Consider the following 20,237-nt stretch of genomic DNA (forward strand, 5'->3'; position numbering starts at 1 on the left):
AAAGCTTGGTGTCACATTTTCTGTGATGGCCTGATTAGGAACATCAGGGTAAAAACAGGAGTATATCTATAAATCTTTAAGGATAAAGCAGACATGACCAGATTTTTTTTGTCAATGTTGTCTAATTGTTGGAATAATCCCACAAAAGTAGCTTCGATCTTCATCAAGCTTCTTTTTTGTTCTAATCATTTTAACCCATCACTGTCATCAATTTACAGCAGCTAGTTTAGACAAAATAAAATATAAATATGCAAGTTAGTAAATAGCGTTACTTTTCCGATGACGGATTTCCACAAAGTGAATTCAGGTAAACTGTGACATAAAGAAAAAATTAACATGATGAGAAAACATGTGAGAAAGATCAGAATGGCCAAACAGGTACTGGCTGCTATTGATTTCCGGACTCCAGAGACTGGAATAAAGCAGGTGTCCTTCCTGCAGTACATGCTCAACAAAGATTTATCAAGAGCTGACCCTAACAGTTCAAATGAATGACTAACATGGCCATTAATATAGTGATATGGTGTTGATCAGATGTTTTAGTGTGATAGGCCACATTTTTAATTTCCTAAATATCTGCCTTTAGTCACAATTTTGTGAAAAATCACAGATATGACTGCCTGTTGAACTCAGTGTCAGTGTGGTTTTCATGTCTTAGAAGTATACCAACTCTTGCAATGACATAATCATAATTTAGCCAGTAGGGGTCACCATGTGATCAGTGTGGCAGTTTAGTTCCAGAGCTGTTGAAAATCTGCTGGTGTGGCTGGTGGGCAAATTTTTTTCTTTAAATATTTAATTGAAATATCGAAACACAAACATCATTACAAAACATGGCTAATCCAACATATGAACTACTTGGCTTGCTGTATAGTGACACAGGAAAGGAAAAGCTGAAACACATTCTATTGATTGTGATGTTAAAACACAACCAGCAATACCCAGAAGGTTGACCTCTGACCTGATTCAATTTACTTTGAACGACTGAAAATAAGTGTGTACAAATATCCGAATTTTTTGAGATGGGTCAGAAAATTGTAGATTTGAAAGAGCATTTTACATTTTAACCTTGGATGCAGGCCAAACCAACTTTGCACTGTATATGTCAATTAGCATGTAATTTGCTGTATTTTGCAGCAACAGACTTCAAGAGGCTGTTGTGTCATTGATATGAGTAATCTGAAAAATCTGCTCTTTTTGGGAGGCCTTCTCACCACGACAATTTGAATTTACAGTTACATTTAAAAATGCAACAATCTCAGTAGCAAATGCAGTGCATGTTAAAAAGTCAGTGATAAAGAATTAGATCAGGCTACTAGATTTATGAGTCACACATTTAATGAACTTCCAGTGCAGGGACAGGATGGTGACAGAGTTTACCGTTGACAAATTGTGGATTTCCCCCTGGCCTGACTGAACATCAGTGATTCTTAACTACTGCTGGCTAAAAATGAGTTAATATGAGATGAATCAGGCCATCAACTACCAGAATATCCATTTAAAAACTGTCTAAGCTGCAGAAGTCACACATATCTTGAAAGGTCCTTATGAAAAACAACAAAATGATTAGAGTTGGGTTAAAAAAAAATCAAATACCTTAGTTGTTGTCACATAATAACAGCCAATTCAGTAGCACCTGCCAATAATATAATTTTGACCATTTTAACTGCAGTAAACAAATGTAATATCTTGCTGATAGCGTTAATATATTTAAGCCATTGTATCAATACCATTTTGCCACAATCTAATATGCTAATAGAATAACAAATCTTATTTTTTGGAAATCCTTTCAAAGTGTTATAACTTCAACAGATGCGTTGAAAATACATCAATACAATAACATGAAGGGATTTTTGTATTTTGATCTGAATTCAATTGAATTGATTTATAACCGGATCTTAAATAGTAACATCCATTGATCTCCTGTAATGCTTGGTCTAGTTGGAGGTTATTCGAGGCAATTTTTGGATTGTGTGAAGGAAACAGTATCTGTGGAAATCCCAAACAAACAACGGTGATACAGGCAAACTCCACTCAGAATATCGGTTCATTCTGAACAGAAGAATGATGAACAAATCTTATAGACTAACAATTAAGACATCAAATCAAAGATTGAACAAATCTGCCATTGAGAAATGTATTGGCTTGGACAAGTATGGTTTACACAGCAAAATAAAGTAAAAAAATAAAATCGACAAAGCATTGTTCTATGCTCTTAAGTGCTCCTAGCGTGCTCTCATAACAAAAATATATTTCAAGTGTATCTTTCATTGAAGTTATTAAATCTATGAATATCTCAAACAAACAGCAAATAATAGTCATTTAAAAAACTGTCTTCAAATAAAAAGCATGTATAATGACTTGGTTCAAGACGTTAAAAAAGCTATTTAGCAGGAAAAATATGAAGAACGGCTTTTTCATTATAAGTTTTCGTAAATGTTAGTTCTTGTATTGAACCTCGATGTTGAGATTTCATTTCATCCCCAGGTGAAGGAGTTTCCTGTAAGGTCCTGGTCCGCCCCACAGCCCCCTGATGGCAGAGAAACAAGAAAAAAAATCTGGCATCTGCTCTGGAACAGTCTGCTAATTCTGAATACTGTACATAATAACTACCAGATGTGCTGTACATACCGGAGGAGTCCATGCCAGTAGAGGTGAGGCATCACATCGGCTTTCAGGTGATACATCAGCCTCCTTTCTTTCGCCTGGTTGATGGGAAATGTCTCCAGTGGTTGTCCGTTATAGTCAAACTCTGCCAGAATCACGGTGTTGTAGCTTGTGACCAGAGGGCAGGACGTGTAACCGTCATACTGTTAGAAATTTAAAAAGAAAAAAAGACACCTGTGTATTTGTGCATTCTTGAAAGATATAGGTGAAGATACAGTTCTGAAGCAACTACATCAGTCATACATCAGTTCATGAAACACTTACTGTTTTATCCGGCTTCTCCTTTTTCAGTATTTTACTAATTGTTCTGTTCAACACAGCAGACTGTGCAGCTAAAAATAGAAAACAAAGAATTAGCTTCCTGTTTTTGCCTCAAACCCACCCAGAAGAATGCCCAAAAAAAAGCATTCTGAGTAGGTGTATGATGTCGCAATATTAATTTTGGAGATATGACTCAAAATGCAGAGTTCACTGAAGAAAGCAGCGTGACTCTGCAGGCATGCTTCTCTGTGATGAATATAGAACGTCAAACCTGAGGCAAGATAAAAAATGTAGCTCCCTCTGGAAAGGACTCTAATAAAAACCCGCACCAGACATGACCGAATGCTGCTGTGTTGAAGGGTCAGTATGTCAAAAACAACCCTGGGGTCTGGCCACGACAGCGTGTGTGAATAGGTGAGTGTGAGAACACACTGGATTAGGAAAGTCTATGCACCATAACCGAGGTAACAACTAAAGAAACACACTAAGAGAAAGTTCAGTGTTGTGTAAATGAGCTATTTTGCAATACACTTACAATGATTAATGGATTGCAAATCCAAAAAGAACAGTAATAAAGTAATTCTTCGAGCTGTGTGTAGTAACAGTGGACTTCCCGACACCGTTGAAGCAATATTCAATCTGACGACAGAGTTACTAACCTACAGCAGCAGCCGTTCTGGCAGTGGGCAGGTTGGTACAGTCTCCAATCCCAAACACGTTTGGATACTTCGTATGCTGGAGGGTCTCTTTTTTGAGATCCAACCATCCAGCTTCATCTGCCAGCGGACTGGCTTTAATCACCAAGTTGGGCCCCATTGGTGGCGTCACATGAAGCATTTCATACTGGTTAAAAAAAGAAGAAGAAGATAAAACTGGTGAAAACTGCAGCCCTTTTCCCCCCAAACAAGTCAAATGTTCATTTAAAGTACAAGATTTTCATAATGGTTCAGTTTTATCAATGTATTATGACTTAGATGGCTGAAAGTTAAAGTGACTTGAAGTTATTACCTCAAACACTTTTGTTTCACCTGGATTGTCCAGGTTTTCAAACACAGCTTCTTGCTTGTCTGCTCGCACTTCGATCAGGTTTTGCCTGAGGTTCACTTGTAGGTCACGATGTTTCACGATTTCCCACAATGAGTCGGCGTACTTCTTGATCCCGAAGAGCACAGGCAGTGATGTGTTGTAAATGACGTTGGCCTTCGCCCTTTTTCCTGTCTGAGGAGAGGATCATGAAATCACTCTGGTCAAATTAGGAAAAGCAAGTTTGATTTTGTAAACTACACAAGTTTCAACCCTCAGTCTGAGTACCTTTCTGAGGAAGGCATCTGACAGATACATGATCTTTTGTGGAGCTCCGGCACATTTCACTGGAGTATTTGGAAAAGTGAAGATGGCGTTTCCCTCTTTGAAGTCCTGCAGTGCTTTCCATGTTTTCTCCACAGTTTGGATTGAGTAGTTCGAGCCAATCTTTGGATGCCCGAAGCCTTCTGGCAGTCCCTTGATCTACTCATAGGAAGAGAATACGTTTGTCCGGATGTCTCTAAAGTCACACACAAGAGTCAATCATTACACGGCAGAGGAAAGAGACTGAAAAGAAAAGCAGTGATTTCACCTTCTCGTAATGGAGCTGTATCCCGAGTGCCACGATCAAATACTCATAGGATATCTGGAGGAAGGAACAAATACCAGATGATATGCACAATGTCCAGTCATGCACACACTGTGGATACTGCAAACACACCTCAGTCCCATCGTCTGTGCGGACAGTATTTGTGTCTGGGTTTATTTCCTGTACTTTGGATTTCACCCACTGCACTCCTGATGGCATCACACTGGCAGTGGGACGACCGGAGGAAGCTGCTGTTTTCGCACCGGCGCCCACCAGGGTCCATATGGGCTGATAGTAGTGCATCTATAGTGACAGGAAGAAAATCTATTAGATCACCATCACTTTACACTAGACTGAAGCAGCTGTGAGGTGTATGGGATCGTATATGAAGTGATTCTTGCCTCGCTGGGCTCCACAACGGCCACATTCTCGGCCCCAAAAATCCTCTTCATCCGTGCGCTCATTGTAATGCCCCCACTTCCTCCTCCAAGAACCAGCATTTTGTAATGCTGCTTGGCACAGACATGGCTGCTTGTGTGAAGATGAGACACAGCGCTGCCGGCTGAGTGACACTGCCTCAGACGACGCAGTGCAGCCATTTTTGACCTAAAGCATGAAGACAATAGGTTTTTGGTAAACAATTTTTTTGTATTATGCTCTTTGGTTAAACACATCAAAACCTTTGACAATAGACTCCTTGTTTTGCTCATGACAGAAAGAGAAAGTTCAGCTTGTTAATGGCAGTGGGTTGGACATGTTGTACTTTCCATACTCTAATCTCATCACCTCATCACCTTGTACTCGGTCATTTCAGGACACTGAATCTTTTCAATCCAGCTCACAAAAGTAAAAATAATTCAAAATTAGACTCCAGGTTGAGTAAATCATACAGCAACATCTTTGATATATAAACACGCCCAGCTCGCATTGCAGATCAAGTTCCTTTAAAGCGTTGCTGGATCCAGTCCCAGATGATTATGGCTGATAAGAATCTGCAGCTTGGACAAGTTACAGCACAATCACAGACACACACACACACCTACAGGAAGTTTTAGCCACTAAAAAATGTGGATGATTGGAATGTTTTTGGACTTTGGCAGAAGGCATACTCTACACTTGATGATATACAGTAGATGAAATTCAAAGTATGCAGTTTGATCCCATTTTCAAATTCGTACAAATCGCCTAATGTGTTACTTGTTCTGATTAAATCTATTTAAAATATAATAAAAAAAAAGAAAGGGTGAACTGCCTACAAGTGTGATGACAAGTCTGATGACATTGACCCATAATAAAAGCAAAGGTCCTAAACAATATGACACCTACAAAACTAGATGTCTGAGAGAAGTTGGTTTATAGATGACTGAGGGGTGTGGATTACAAAATACTTCATATTGTTCAACACATAAAAACACAGCTTTCAAACAAGTACATATTCAGACTAAGTAGGTTTTGTTTAACTCTGAACATCAGCATGGGAAGACTTACATTTATTAAGTTGAAAATGAAGAAGATGGATTAAATAAAATTGAGTGGAAAGTATTTATTGTTACAGTAAATGTACAAACACCTGCAACCAGCACACCTGTTACAATAATTAAAGTTTTGCATTGCATTTTGTTAGAATCAGATGTCTCACATTATTTTAAATGAAACCTTAATATGTTGAAAATGTTAAAAATTTTAGGTGACTTTTTTTTTGTAGCTCATTTGACTTTCAGGAGAAACTATAAAGAAGTCAAACTGGAAATGCATAAGAGGTACCTTTACCTTTAATTATTACGATTGTTGGTTGCCAGGGCACATTTCAATGAAAACACCACTGACAATGCAAACTCATGACATTCAACAGAAAAGCTGTTTTATAACACGGCGCTGAATCAGGTGCTCCACTTGTACAGACACGCAGTCCGACAACCATTTAAAAACAACTTAGAACCTCAGTCAACAGAACTGCTGGAATTAACAGGCAGAGGAATTATCAGGAGGGTAAAAACTGAGACGCGCACTGTTGCTGCGCACTTGAGAGTCACCATTACTATTCTGTGCAGCAGACACACTTCTCAGTTGCGTTCACGTCCACGGAAAGACACTTGCATAATACACCGACCTGGACCTCCGGTGCGGTGAGACCGCCGGTTCACCGTCAGCTCAGCTCAAATCACGGGGCAGGTCCCAGTAAAGTCTCTCCTGACCTGTTTTCCACCTCTGTCACCAAGAAGTCAAGACTGGCACTGCTCACCCGGCGTGAACCCGCTTTTTAGCCGCCCCTCCCGGCGGTGACCGGGCGGAGCCTGTGTAGAAATCGAGGAAAAAGTCGTCTCACGTTCAACCGAGTAGCCAGTCTTTACCAACCAGAGACATACAGTCACTGTTCACCTTCACTCAGACCTTTAAATAATAAAATAATTTAAGAAATTCCTGTCAGTGCTGTTGGGAAGTTTACTGCACAGCTCCCCAGAGAAATAAACCCCAGAAAAGCTCTTCGAGGGAGGCGCCTGAGAGGTTGTTAAACAAGAATATCCAGTTATATTTTTTATTTTAGGGTGCAATAAATCTGTGTGACGTTTGTGTTATGCTCACTTGAAGCCCACATTTCAGTCAGTAAAGACGTGTTTATGTTTATTTAACAGACAAGAGTAATGGTCATTAGATAGGAAAGTAAATTAGTTCAATAAATAACAAGGTCACATTTTTATTAAAACATGTTTGCCGAAATGACCTCTGACCTCACATCTCTGTTTATATTCATCCATAATTAATTTAATTAAGATTTATGATACAAAAGAAATTTTAAAAAAATGTTATTGTAAAGCTCATTAGATCACATTTTCCATTCAAAAATAGACTACGGAATATACTTAAAACACACCAAAACAAGGGTAAATATGTGATATTATTGGAAATATTTTAAGTACTTGTATTTATAGAATGCAAACATAATAATATATTTAAAAAAGAATGAAGAGAATGACACAGCAATGCTGCAAATGTTATTAAGATGCATGAAACGTTTAATAGTGCAAATTACTCAGTCTTTGGCCCCCTGGTGGACATCACCGGCATTGCAGCTGGCGGGAGGTCAGTTACAGTCAAGTACATAAAATAAATAGATAAATCACTTTTATCAAAGAGATTGGTAAGAAAATAAAAAATATATACAGATAAATTTTTTTAGAAAATTACTGAAACTTAATTTGTCTTGTTTGAAATGTTTTGCAATTATGTTTGAAACATTCTTTTAAAGGATTATATATATATATATATATATATATATATATATATATATATATATATATATATATATATATATATATATTTATTTATTTATTTATTTATCACAAATTAATGTCAATTTAATAAAATTATATTAGGTAAAGATAATGACTGCACAGATACTCACAACCCTTCAGATGTATACTTAGTGGATGTATCTTTGGCTGTGGTCACATATATCTCAATCGGGTTGGTACATCTGCACACTTTACGTTTTCATCATTCCTTGCAAAACAGTTCAAGTCTCTGACAATGTTTTTGGCTGTTGCTTTTCAAATCCATTCAGAAATTCTTGATGGAATGGCAGTCTGAGGTATGACTTTCTCCAGCCCCACCAGGCCTGATTACCGCCACAGCTGTTCCCAATAGAACTTAATTAGGCCCTGCCTGACACAGTGAAGTAGGCTGAAAGATCCTCAGATGCTAGACATCATGTCGATTCAAAGAAATTCAGGAAAAATGTAATTGAGATCCATCAGTCTGAAAAAGGTTATAAAGACATTTGTAAAGCTTAGGGACTCTGATGAACCAGAGTGAGACATGATCCACATGGAACAGCTGTGAACCTTCCCAGGAGTGACCGGAAAAGTGTCCAAAATTATCCCTACAGCGCAGCGATGACTTATCCAAGAGGTCAAAAGAGAAAGAATATCCAAAGAACTGAAGGCCTCGCTTGTCTCAGTTAAGGTCAAAGGTCATGACTCCACCAAAAGAAAGAGACTGGGCAAAAATGGCCTACATGGCTGAGTTCCAAGATGAAAACCACTGCTGAGCAAAAAGAACATTAAGGCTCATTTAATTTTTTCCTTTAAGTAATGATCCACACAGAACAAATCGAAAGTTGAATATTAAATAGGACAAGATAAAAATTAAATATTAACATGTAGAAGACTTAACCATGACTAAAATACCCACAGAAAGGATGAAATGAACAAAAACAGCAAACACTGTTAACAGGGAGGGGTGAAACAGTCTAATGGCCACAGGAAGGAAGGAAGTTCGGCCATTTAATTTTTTTTTTTTTTTTTTGTCTTTTCTAATCACTTTTGCTCTCTTTTTTTTGTTGCATTTTTAAGCTTTTTGATGCCTCACGGTGGTGCAGTGATTAGTGCTCTTGCGAAATGGATTCTTTTACTTTTCTGTCATCCTTTCTCTGAATTTTTTTGAGTGTTATTTGATTTTCATGATACAGTTAAAGTTGGCAAAATTACTTTGTTTTTTAAATTCATTTAAAAAAACAACAACTGCATATTCACTTTGATTTATTGCATGAAATATGAAAAGGGTAGAACATTAGAACACAATATGGAATTTTGTTTCCAGCAAATTATGAACAAATGTCAACCATCACTCATTTCAAAGGTTTTCTAAAAACTGGGCGTACACAAGTCGATCTTTCTACAAATAAAAGCTACACATGAAGCTAAATGAATCATTTACTTGTGTTACTCCTCCATGGATATTCTGCCTGATATACAACTTGTCATAGTTTCTCTCTTCTTTAAGTCGACTTTCTACCAACCAGTCAGTATTTAATGAAGCCTCACTGCTGAGCCTGCATGCCGATAATGAAACACCAGCCTTCATCTTTTAACCTGCTGGTATACCTGGACTGTTGTGAGTTGAATCTAATCACTCCGGTTTTATTTCCTCCAAGGAATAAAAAGCAAAAACAAAACACAAAACAACCAAGCGACGCTGACATTTTTGGAAAAAAGCTGATTTATTCGATCCAGTTTTGGAGTGTAATGTGGATCCAAGACAAATGACAAAAATGTTTATCACTTTAATAACACTAGATAAATAAGCATCACTTATAAATAGAAAAGAACAGAGCTGTGCGTTATTTTGGGCACAATCCGGGTGATTTCTGAATCTTAGTATATAATGAAACTCAGATAAAGTATGATTGAAATCCACAAGTTACTTAACAAGCAACTGCAAAGGAAAGTTTAAATGTATATTAATATATATTTACACTAAATTGATCCAGCCTAATTCATTAGTCAGATAACTGATTTAGGATCATAGCAGGAAAAACGTCAAGTGTGATTTTTCCAATATACGTTTCAGTAAACGTTAGTCCTTAGAGTGAACCAGGCCGATGAGATTTCATTTCATCCCCAGGTGAAAGAGTTTCCTGTAAGGTCCTGGTCCGCCCCACAGCCCCCTGATGGCAGAGAAACAAAGAAATCTGAGAAACTGCTCTGGAACAATCCGTTAAAACAGAATAACTACTGGATGTACACACCGGAGGAGTCCGTTCCAGTAGAGGTGAGGCATCACATCGGCTTTCAGGTGATACATCACCCTCCTTTCTTTGGCTTGGTTGATGGGAAATGTCTCCAGTGGTTGTCCGTTATAGTCAAACTCTGCCAGAATCACTGTGTTGTAGCTTGTGACCAGAGGGCAGGACGTGTACCCGTCATACTGTCAGTGTCAAGAATCAGAAAAAATAACACGTATTATGTATTTATGCATTCTTCAAATAGGATGCTTCCATTTAAAATATATTTCTGAAGCAACTGCATCAGTCATGTTGGTTCATGACAGTTACCTTTTTATCTGGCTTCTCCTTTTTCAGTATTTTCTCAATAGTTCTGTTTAAGACAGCAGACTGTGCAGCTAAACAGAAAACAACAACACCAGCAAAGTTATATTCAGAGAATTTCTTTAAAAAAAACATTTTTCACACCTATGAGTTATTGTGGATTATCAATTTTATATACGGTATGTGGCTAAAAAATGCAGCCACTTACAGAAAGTCCTGAATGGAAAGTTACACCAGAGACTTAGGTGATGCTGTTCCTTCAGGACAACAGTAGCTGTGTTTACATGGTTTGATTGAATTCTTACTGATTGATAAATCAGATTTCTCTGATTGCATGATCAGATCATCCAGTTCAATCCCATAATGCTTTGTGCAACAAAGCATTATAGGACAACCTCATTCTTGGTATGGCCAAAAAGGAAAACATCATTTCATCCCACAGAGTGTCTATAAATCCACCTGAGTGTCACAGTTTGAAGACATTTCTAACGCAGTTCAAAGGAGGTCAAGAGAATCTGCCTGAAACCACATCTGCTTTAGACATGGTCAGTGTTGTAAATGGCAGACAAACTTGATAAAGCCAATAATTTGCGTTTTTATCAACACACATTATCTCTTTGTTTATTGCTTTTAACTGTAAAAAAATACAAAATATGAAATCTATCTATCTTTAACTGAATGTAAATATGAGGAGTCATAAAAATGAAATTATTTTTGGCATTTCCCATCACAGAGATTAAAAAACAGAAACAGAGAACATTGCATTTGGATAGACAGAAACCTTTGTTGCCATGTGTAATGTGTAAACATAGGGCTGCCACTTTAAGAAACAGACTATTATGGGATGTTGTGCCCTGTGCTAGGCGGCTGTTGCTCTATGAGGAGTTCACTAAAGGAAGACTTGCTCAGCAACTCACTGTTGTCGTGTCTTATTTTATGTCTGATAGAGAAACATACAGACATCACACCATGTATTTACTCAAATGACAAACTTTTCATTGCAAAATGTGATGATACAATTAAACTTAATCCACAGGGTGTCGGACCATCCATACATGAAGTATTCATGGACAGTTCAGCCCAGTATAAAGAGAGTCAGCCGTCACCGCTGCTATGCAGAGAATACTACTTTAGACTTTGAACTGTGTGCCTTGATGGCACTGTGTTGAAGCAATATTCAATTTGGTCAGTCACTGACCTATAGCTGCAGCCGTTCTGGGAGTGGGCAGGTTGGTACAGTCTCCAGTCCCAAACACGTTTGGATACTTTGTGTGCTGGAGGGTCTCTTTGTTGAGATCCAACCATCCAGCCTCATCTGCCAGCGGACTGGCTTTAACCACCGAGTTGGGTCCCATTGGTGGCGTCACATGAAGCATTTCATACTGGTTTAAAAAGGAAGAAGATAGAACTAAGGTTAAAACTGCAGCCCTTTTCACCCCAAACAAGTCAAATGTTCATTTAAAGTACAAGATTTTCATAGTGGTTCAGTTGTACCAATGTATTCTGAATTAGATGGCTGAAAGTTAAAGTGACTTGAAGTTATTACCTCAAACACTTTTGTTTCACCTGGATTGTCCAGGTTTTCAAACACAGCTTCTTGCTTGTCTGCTCGCACTTCGATCAGGTTGTGCCTGAGGTTCACTTGTAGGTCACGACGTTTCACGACTTCCCACAATGAGTCGGCGTACTTCTTGATCCCGAAGAGCACAGGCAGTGATGTGTTGTAAATGACGTTGGCCTTCGCCCTTTTTCCTGTCTGAGGAGAGGATCAAGAATTCACTCAGGTCAAATTAGGAAAAGCAAGTTTGATTTTGTAAACTAATTTCAAGTGTCAGTCTGAGTACCTTTCTGAGGAAGGCATCTGACAGATACATGATCTTTTGTGGAGCTCCGGGACATTTTATTGGTGTATTTGGAAAAGTGAAGATGGCGTTTCCCTCTTTGAAGTCCTGCAGTGCTTTCCATGTTTTCTCCACAGTTTGGATTGAGTAGTTCGAGCCAATCTTTGGATGCCCGAAGCCTTCTGGCAGTCCCTTGATCTACTCATAGGAAGAGAATACGTTTGTCCGGATGTCTCTAAAGTCACACACAAGAGTCAATCATTACACGGCAGAGGAAAGATACTGAAGGAAAAGCAGTGATTTCACCTTCTCGTAATGGAGCTGTATCCCAAGTGCCACGATCAAATACTCATAGGATATCTGGAGGAAGGAGCAAATACCAGATGATATGCACAATGTCCAGTCATGCACACACTCCGTGGATACTGCAAACACACCTCAGTCCCATCGTCTGTGCGGACAGTATTTGTGTCTGGGTTTATTTCCTGTACTTTGGATTTCACCCACTGCACTCCTGATGGCATCACACTGGCAGTGGGACGACCGGAGGAAGCTGCCGTTTTCGCACCGGCGCCAACCAGGGTCCATATGGGCTGATAGTAGTGCATCTATAGTGACAGGAAGAAAATCTATTAGATCACCATCACTTTACACTAGACTGAAGCAGCTGTGAGGTGTATGGGATCGTATATGAAGTGATTCTTGCCTCGCTGGGCTCCACAACGGCCACATTCTCAGCCCCCAACATCCTCTTCATCCGTGCGCTCATTGTAATGCCCCCACTTCCTCCTCCAAGAACCAGCATTTTGTAATGCTGCTTGGCACAGACATGGCTGCTTGTGTGAAGATGAGACACAGCGCTGCTGGCTGAGTGACACTGCCTCAGACGACGCAGTGCAGCCATTGTGGACCTAAAGCACGAGGATGAGTGGTTTTAGGTAAAGAACTTTTTAATCATGATCTTTGGTTTCAATACACAGATAAAATAAACTCCCTGTTTTCCACTTCACACAAGGACAAAATGACATAATGCCCTTAAAACTATTCTTTACCATCCTGTTTGTTTCTTTCCTCTTAGCTACCTTGTCAGTGTTCCTGATTCATTCAAAGATTGGTATAAAGACCCTTTCTTTTGACAGCATCCCCCTCGTTTTCAACATATTAGAGTTACGGTTATTAAAGTGAGGCTACTGTTAGCTTGGCTATTGTTTCTTGCTGTGAACTGGAGATGTTTTCCCTGGAAGTCACCAACAGAAGAGGTTGGAGGGAGAACTGGCTGTCTGCTGATATGTTTATGATTTCAGTTTTGGCACTCACTGTTGTTTTATAATCATTTATTATAACTGGCTCGAAACTGACCTTAACAGTGCAAAGGTCATAATTTTCATCAGAGCCTTTAATAATTTATAGAAATAGATCTTTTGATTTCATTTTGTTTAAATAGAAATCCTCGACAAAGTCAATAAGTCTTTTTGCAATACACAAATTTATGGAGAGCTTTCATGCATTATAAGAATTAAAATGAGTCGGTGCCGACCCTAACACAAGAGGAAGGTTGAATCTCACTGACAAGGCACTTTTGCACCACGTCTCTAGTCCTCAAAGCATGCTACATTGTTCATCACACCCATTCATTCACACACCAGTGATGATGGCAGGGGCTCAATTTATCCACTGGGAGACATTTGTGTTTCACAGTGTCTTCCACGTGGACACATCGACTGAGCCACAGCCGTCAAGCCATAGGCCAAGTAAATAATACATTAACTACATCTGTGACGTATCAACGTGCACATCATCAACGTGCACATCATCAAACCTGTTTATTGGCATTTAATCCTCACAGTGGAAACTCATCAAACTAAGCCAACTCACATGACAGAAAAGATAATACTCTGATTAGTCTGACTTTAGCTATCAGATTGAGCAATCTAGATCAACAGAAGTTAATGTAGGCTATTATCAAAGTGAAGTAAAGCAGAGCTGAATCTGAATCTTTTTTGATGTTAGTATATTTTAGATTCAGCTATTAGATTTTGTATTACAAAACACTTAGTGAGATCCTTTTGCTTAGGTTGAAGAAACTAAAGTACACATAGAATGCGTCAACTCCCTGCAAACAAGAGAAGTGTGATTTACGTTGATCCATTTGAATATAGAGATCCTGAACCCTGAACCCATCAATAAAACAATCTCACTCAGGGATTTAGATGGTGCTAAACAATAGTTGAATAGATAAGAAAACAGACTTCAAACAAGTTCACCTCTAGTCACAATTTATGGCAAGTTTAATATTATCAACATATCAGTAAAATAATAGCCTTCTATAAATTATTCTATCATGTTAAAGCAGCACTTCTCCTGGTAGTATCAGCTTATTTTGTCATTCTGATTTGTTAAACTTACACAAATCAAGCTCCTAAACATAAATAATTGTTCTAAAGTAGTAATTATTAGAAATGTAATAATTATTTTTTGTCTTTTAGTTATGAAGGTACAAACTAGGAAGCACACTGAATAAGACCGACCTGGATCTCAGGTGAAGCTCCTCTTTAAGCTCAGCTCAGATCAAACACACTTCAGCTCCCAGGAAAGTTTCTGCTTTCGCCTTTTCTTTTTCTGTCACCAAGAAGTCAGAACTACTGTTTCTCGTGTGAAGTAATGTTTGCCGCTCTGCTCATCAGGGGAAAAAGAGAGAGAGTGTAGAGGGGCGGGTTTAGGGGGCGTCTACCCAGCTAATAGGTCACCTTTTAATGAACAAGGCCAGGCTGTGTTGGAAACTGTTGTGCAAGTTCACTTTCGCACTGCATGATACTAACATGAAGGATGCATAAAATCAAAAATAAAATGCACAATAAAATCTCAGTAAAACATAAAGTATCTATAGTTTAACAAACAATCCACAGACACAAAAAAATGTCCACAAAGAGACAAAAGAAAGACACGAAGAAACACAAGAAGACAGAAAAGGTTGAATGAGAAACATTCAATTAACCTGCAAATTTTTGTAATGTCATTTGTAAGCTTTAAAGCACAGAAAAGACGACTGTGTTCAGTTGTGTGAAAAGTGGAAAGGTTCAAATCCTTCTGTCTGATGTCTTCTGCAGAGTTAGAGAAAAAAAAAAGAGAAACTTTATGAACCAACCACGAATATGAACAGTATCAAACTTCTTTGGTTCTTTTTTTAGAAAATACATAATGTTGTCATTGCATATGAAAGCTGATTGTCACTTTAAGACCTGTACACTTCGAACTGCTGACCAGAAAATCAGAGAGGCTAAAGAGCAATGCAGGAGGAAGCTCCAGCTAAACAACACGACAGGTCTGGAGCGGCGTGGTGATCAACGAGTCCTACAGACAGACCAACACATGGTACTGTGGACACAACAGGTTGTGATCACCCCACCTCAGAATCCCATATTGCTTTTCACAGACGCCACCTTGCATTTTCTCCTGTAATACAGTACTAAAAATACACTGGTATCCATAATATTTTAGACAACCATTTTTATCTAGTAACACAATAATTTTAGAGTACAATTTTTTTGTGATTTCCTTACTTTAAATCAATTGTGTCAAATTGCTGATCTGACTCCTCAGAACAAAACTCTTCCCAACACTAACAGACACAGTTCCATTGATTAGAATGATGGAAGAACTTTCAGGGAATAATCTCTACTCATGACAGGAAATGAGGACAGTGAGGGTCTGCAGCCAGGCTCCACAAAAACCTAATTATTCGTGAGACGCAGTGACGCCATGATCACCAAATAGTGCAAAAGTTGAAGCCCAATATGTGATGCTGTGACCATAGTCAAATTTGTCCAAATGATAATGTTCTAGCTATAAACCTGAAAAACAAAACAGACAAAAAAAAAAAAAAAAAAAATCAGCATTCAAAGTTGTTTGGTCTTTTATTGTTTTTTTTTTTCAAAGAGCTAAACAAAATCAGATTCATATTATACAGGACCAAAATATGAATGTAAGAAAAGGCAGAGAAATTGGCTGAAAAGCTGATTGAGATAAAGTGAAAATTATTTAATCAAAACATTTCATCAGAAAAATCTTACCATTAGACTTTTTAAATTTTTTTTAAAAAAGTGTGCCCTCATAATCCCAGCATAATCTGTAGTGCTTTTGCATCAATTTTCAGATTTTTTCCCCCTAATATTTAATTCCTTCTGTATGTAAAGAGAATGATTTTGTTAGGAGCAGATGCAGACGACACATTTCACTCCTCAATCAAAATCGCAGCTCCTCCACCCGGCTTCGACACAAACAAACTCTCTTTCTCCATCGCTGCTCGCCGTGGGTCACAGAGGTAGTAGGCTTCTCTGACGGCCTGGAGGAACGACTCCACCTTCTCGCTGCGGACCATGGAGACAGCACATCCTCCCCAACCTGCTCCCGTCAGCCTTGAACCCACAGCTCCAGACTTCCTGTTTCCAGAAGAAACGACACAGAGGAAGCTTTAGCACAGTTGGTAAAGTGCAGTTTGTAAAATTTCAGTAATGCCACTTTGTCCCACTGGGTGGTGCTGGAGATCCATCTACTAAAGGTACTGTAATATACTGCATATCAAAAGTGCAACACTATTTGACTTACCAATGTTTTAAACTTTAAGTTTGGGGGATTAAGGTATTTATTTAAAATCTTGAATTAAATAATCTTTTTTAAGTAGCAAATATTCATCTTAGAAATTTCCATAACTTTAAATGACCAGCATTTTGGAGATATTCACTTTTCTGAAACATTTCTTATCCTGTCATGCTCCTCACTGCACTGTTTGTGTGGATGATTTTCTAGCTTCAACCAGAGTATTTCTGAGGCACATTATGGTTCTTTATGTCTGATTTATAGATCGATTATGGTAGAATGATGCCTTGAAATATTGTGTGACTGTAAATGTAATTTGCACGCTCTGTCTCAATGATGGTGAAAGTCTTTTTAAAAGTAAGTCACAATATGACCATCATGTGATGGTAATAGTGTACGACTTCATACAGTACAGCATTGTGTGTCAGCCACATAGGTCTCAGTGTTGAAGCATAATCACGTGAGTTTGCATGATAGCCTGACCCTCAAATTGAAGCAGCTTGATAAAGTTCAGCACCAAAACTTGCAAATCAACCCACTGGTTTGGCAGGGATCACAGTGAGTGAGCAGAGGCTGTACTCACAGGCAGATGTCCACCAGTTGGTCCAGTTCAGGGCAGCTGCACTCGTAAAGATCTCTGCAGCTTGCGTGGCTCTGGTTCATCAGCTCTCCAAGTTGGTGGATGGAATCAGCAGGTGCAGAATCGCAGACGCTCTTAAAGCGTAGCACCCGCGCAGCTTCACCGTAGACATGCTTGGCTCGCTGGTAGAGCCTGAAGTGCGTCACTGTGGAGAGGCGGCCAGGAAAGGAGAGAACGATCACTCCATTTGAGTGAGGGGAATGATCGACACACTCTGTGTTTTTATGATGGTGTCAGGCTCACAACTGCAAACTGACCACAATGTCACAAACTGGATATAAACACACATCAACAGTGCTGTGACTTACGGTGCTGAGTGTTAGCGCTCAGCAGATCTGCTGAAAACTGCTCTGAGGTGACTCCCAGCACTTTGCAGATTTCCTCTCTGCTGTACGGCTCAGGATGCAAGACCTCGTCCACGAGAGCCAGCATCTCCTCCAGAGAGGCCTTCAGCTCCGTCTGAACCTGAGCTAGTTTCAATAACACGCTCGATTCCAGACCTCTCGCCTTCGCCAGCATCTGAAATCATACCCAGAAAATAGTGTTCAAGACAATTCCCTAAAACAAATAGCTTATGTTTTAGACACACATGCTCAGATCATTTTTTTCAGTAAAGCAACATATTTCATCGTATTGCACATTATAAATCTTCAACAAGGATAAGAGTACCTTTGTGGCGATCCGACACTCCACCACACGGATGTTGTAGTGAGAAGAAGCGGCTTTGTTCATTTCGACGCAGCAGTTGGAGATAACGAACACAGCCCCATCCGGCAGCTTGACGTCTGTGGCCCGCAGAGGCTGAAACTCGATCAGTTTGGCCTGGCACACGATTCAAATGGTTCAACATTAACATTTTATTTACAAAAAACATTTATAGAACTCCAGTGACGTTATTAACATTGTAGTAACAAAGCAAAACGTCAACTTCTATCCTACACTTTGTGATATTTCTTGTGATAATATCATTTCTCAAGCAATTAAACAAGTGGACACTGGTCAATGATGTAAGTCAAGGGGACAGCTACGTACAGTTCCTTCCTCTGCCAGGAAGGATATGGACTGGTCCATGCCCCCTCCCTCTGTACCAATGTAGCGCTCACATTTGGCACAGATCTCAGCAAGGGCCACCTGCGGGGAAACAATGTATAAATTTTGAATCCAAACAGAAACTTCTGAGTCATCAAAAGTTGAATTAACTACAAATGTTTTCACCTTGGAGAGGGACTTTTTATTTGCCTCCATTGTAACAAGGCCTGCACAGCACACCAAGGCACTCGAACTGGAGAGGCCAGAACTGGGAGGAATGGTTCCTTCCACGAGACATGACATTCCGGCTAAACGAGCCATCTCAAATGTCTCCTGTGAATACGAAACACTCCCTTAATTAAATACGATGCTTATTAAAAAGACATCACATCGGCAAATATAGTTTGACTTTCAAGATCATTCATCTTGTGAACATGAGAATATGCAAATCTTACCTGAATACCTTTAACTCCACAAAGAAAGTAATAATGCCACTTTGGATTGTCCCTGTCTATGACAATGCCTTCCGAAGACACATTGTAATCTCTGCAAAATGACACCAGGATTATTGATGGTTTACATGCTTTTTCCAGCTTGTGAATGTTTGACATATGAAGGAATGAAATCAATGCAATGATTCCCATCTTACTTGTACTGAGGATTTGTATTGGCCAGCTGGATTGTCCCCGAGCTGTTCACTGATACTGCAGCCACAATATTCTGCTCAATGGCCATTGGAAGCACAGAGTAGCCACAGTAATCAATATGCTCTCCTGTGAAATTTAAGAGTTTTTTTAAAATGTGAGTGTGTAAAAAAAACAAATTTTGTTAAAGCAACGTAATGTACAGTACATGGTAAATTCATGCAGCAGTTAGAGTTGTGGTCGTAGTATTTGGCATCAATACTCGCCAGTATTTTTGGCAATACAAAAACAACACAATACCACCTAACATGAAATGAATTTACCTATCAGATTGACTCTTCCAGGTGCACATGCGTAGAAAAGAGGAGATTCTCCATACTTTGCTTCAAATGAAGTTTTCAAGTTTCTCAGTCTGTAAATGACACAAATCGATTACAAACCATGAACTGTTGTACAAATACGCTTCTGCAAATGTTGGCGTTTCTCACCTTTCATTTGCACCAATGGCAGTCTTGATCTTGGCAGGTGGAGTGGCCATTTCTCCCGGATTAAAAACTATTCTGGACGGAGCTCCAGACAGCTGTGGTGGAAGTGATCAGCTGACTGTCACAAGAGGAACCAGAAGGAGAGACTGCTAAATCTGTGTAGTTTTTGAGACAGAGAACTACTTCCTGAAAAGCCAGGTGGCAGCTTCAAAACACGGAAGTGTGTGGAAGAGGGGCGGGTCCACCATATGATCCACACGAGCCACCGTACACAGCGATTGATAAAATCAATTTATTTGTTCGTTGAAAAATTCCGTTTATTCCAGGATTTGTAAAAACACAGTAACTTAATGTAATTTTCCCACATTTTATTCGTATCTCTTTGTATGGAAAAAGTATCAAGATAATTTCTCATTTTAAAAATCATTGCTCGCAAAGACTGCGAATCAGACTACATTTCCCACAGTTCCACGCAGCTGTAACCATGGATACGTAAATGGCTGCTTCCTCGGAGATTACGGCAGAAAAATGTTTTAAAAGTAGTTTGTCATGCTTACCGCAAGGCAATTTAAAATGTTATCCGCGTTTCAGCGAAAATCTACCGGATTCAGTGGTTGTAAGTTGAAGAGGAGAGT

The 20,237-nt window shown here is 39.1% G+C and overlaps 3 protein-coding genes across 3 annotated transcripts; all 3 read right to left on the reverse strand.

The window, feature by feature from the left end:
- Positions 1–1,770: 1,770 nt before the first annotated feature.
- sqor (sulfide quinone oxidoreductase) lies at positions 1,771–6,803 on the reverse strand. The gene is made up of 10 exons (XM_030096999.1): positions 6,651–6,803; positions 4,942–5,146; positions 4,673–4,843; positions 4,544–4,597; positions 4,240–4,434; positions 3,937–4,146; positions 3,588–3,771; positions 2,932–2,999; positions 2,632–2,810; positions 1,771–2,530 (listed from the first exon to the last, which is right to left on the reverse strand). Exons 2-10 carry the CDS (start codon positions 5,137–5,139, stop codon positions 2,473–2,475), a joined length of 1,317 nt encoding a protein of 438 aa, XP_029952859.1. The 5' UTR covers positions 5,140–5,146; positions 6,651–6,803; the 3' UTR covers positions 1,771–2,472.
- Positions 6,804–9,864: 3,061 nt separating this feature from the next.
- On the reverse strand, positions 9,865–13,122 carry LOC115391738 (sulfide:quinone oxidoreductase, mitochondrial-like). The gene is made up of 9 exons (XM_030096072.1): positions 12,915–13,122; positions 12,646–12,816; positions 12,515–12,568; positions 12,212–12,406; positions 11,914–12,123; positions 11,566–11,749; positions 10,374–10,441; positions 10,068–10,246; positions 9,865–9,986 (listed from the first exon to the last, which is right to left on the reverse strand). Exons 1-9 carry the CDS (start codon positions 13,110–13,112, stop codon positions 9,929–9,931), a joined length of 1,317 nt encoding a protein of 438 aa, XP_029951932.1. The 5' UTR covers positions 13,113–13,122; the 3' UTR covers positions 9,865–9,928.
- A 2,996-nt stretch (positions 13,123–16,118) lies between these two features.
- galk2 (galactokinase 2) lies at positions 16,119–19,655 on the reverse strand. The gene is made up of 10 exons (XM_030096022.1): positions 19,606–19,655; positions 19,441–19,529; positions 19,123–19,246; positions 18,929–19,019; positions 18,660–18,806; positions 18,477–18,575; positions 18,114–18,266; positions 17,753–17,963; positions 17,388–17,589; positions 16,119–16,647 (listed from the first exon to the last, which is right to left on the reverse strand). Exons 1-10 carry the CDS (start codon positions 19,653–19,655, stop codon positions 16,440–16,442), a joined length of 1,374 nt encoding a protein of 457 aa, XP_029951882.1. The 3' UTR covers positions 16,119–16,439.
- Between the last annotated feature and the right edge of the window lie 582 nt (positions 19,656–20,237).

Source organism: Salarias fasciatus, chromosome 7 (genome assembly GCF_902148845.1).
Source record: "Salarias fasciatus chromosome 7, fSalaFa1.1, whole genome shotgun sequence".
Lineage (NCBI taxonomy): Eukaryota > Metazoa > Chordata > Actinopteri > Blenniiformes > Blenniidae > Salarias > Salarias fasciatus.

What these genes read in the sequence shown, in the direction of transcription:
- sqor (XM_030096999.1), bottom strand. Translation starts at nt 5,139, where the DNA reads ATGGCTGCACTGCGTCGTCTGAGGCAGTGTCACTCAGCCGGCAGCGCT. An exon ending in CAGATGCCTTCCTCAGAAAG is followed by an intron (nt 4,147 to 4,239) that starts GTACTCAGACTG and finishes TCCTCTCCTCAG; the next exon opens with ACAGGAAAAAGGGCGAAGGC. An exon ending in CAGAACGGCTGCTGCTGTAG is followed by an intron (nt 3,000 to 3,587) that starts GTTAGTAACTCT and finishes TTCTATTTTTAG; the next exon opens with CTGCACAGTCTGCTGTGTTG.
- LOC115391738 (XM_030096072.1), bottom strand. Translation starts at nt 13,112, where the DNA reads ATGGCTGCACTGCGTCGTCTGAGGCAGTGTCACTCAGCCAGCAGCGCT. An exon ending in CCGTTGTGGAGCCCAGCGAG is followed by an intron (nt 12,817 to 12,914) that starts GCAAGAATCACT and finishes CTGTCACTATAG; the next exon opens with ATGCACTACTATCAGCCCAT. An exon ending in GCACAGACGATGGGACTGAG is followed by an intron (nt 12,569 to 12,645) that starts GTGTGTTTGCAG and finishes TCCTTCCTCCAG; the next exon opens with ATATCCTATGAGTATTTGAT.
- galk2 (XM_030096022.1), bottom strand. Translation starts at nt 19,655, where the DNA reads ATGGCCACTCCACCTGCCAAGATCAAGACTGCCATTGGTGCAAATGAA. An exon ending in TGGAAGAGTCAATCTGATAG is followed by an intron (nt 19,247 to 19,440) that starts GTAAATTCATTT and finishes TAAATTTCACAG; the next exon opens with GAGAGCATATTGATTACTGT. An exon ending in CAACTGGTGGACATCTGCCT is followed by an intron (nt 16,648 to 17,387) that starts GTGAGTACAGCC and finishes TTCTGGAAACAG; the next exon opens with GAAGTCTGGAGCTGTGGGTT.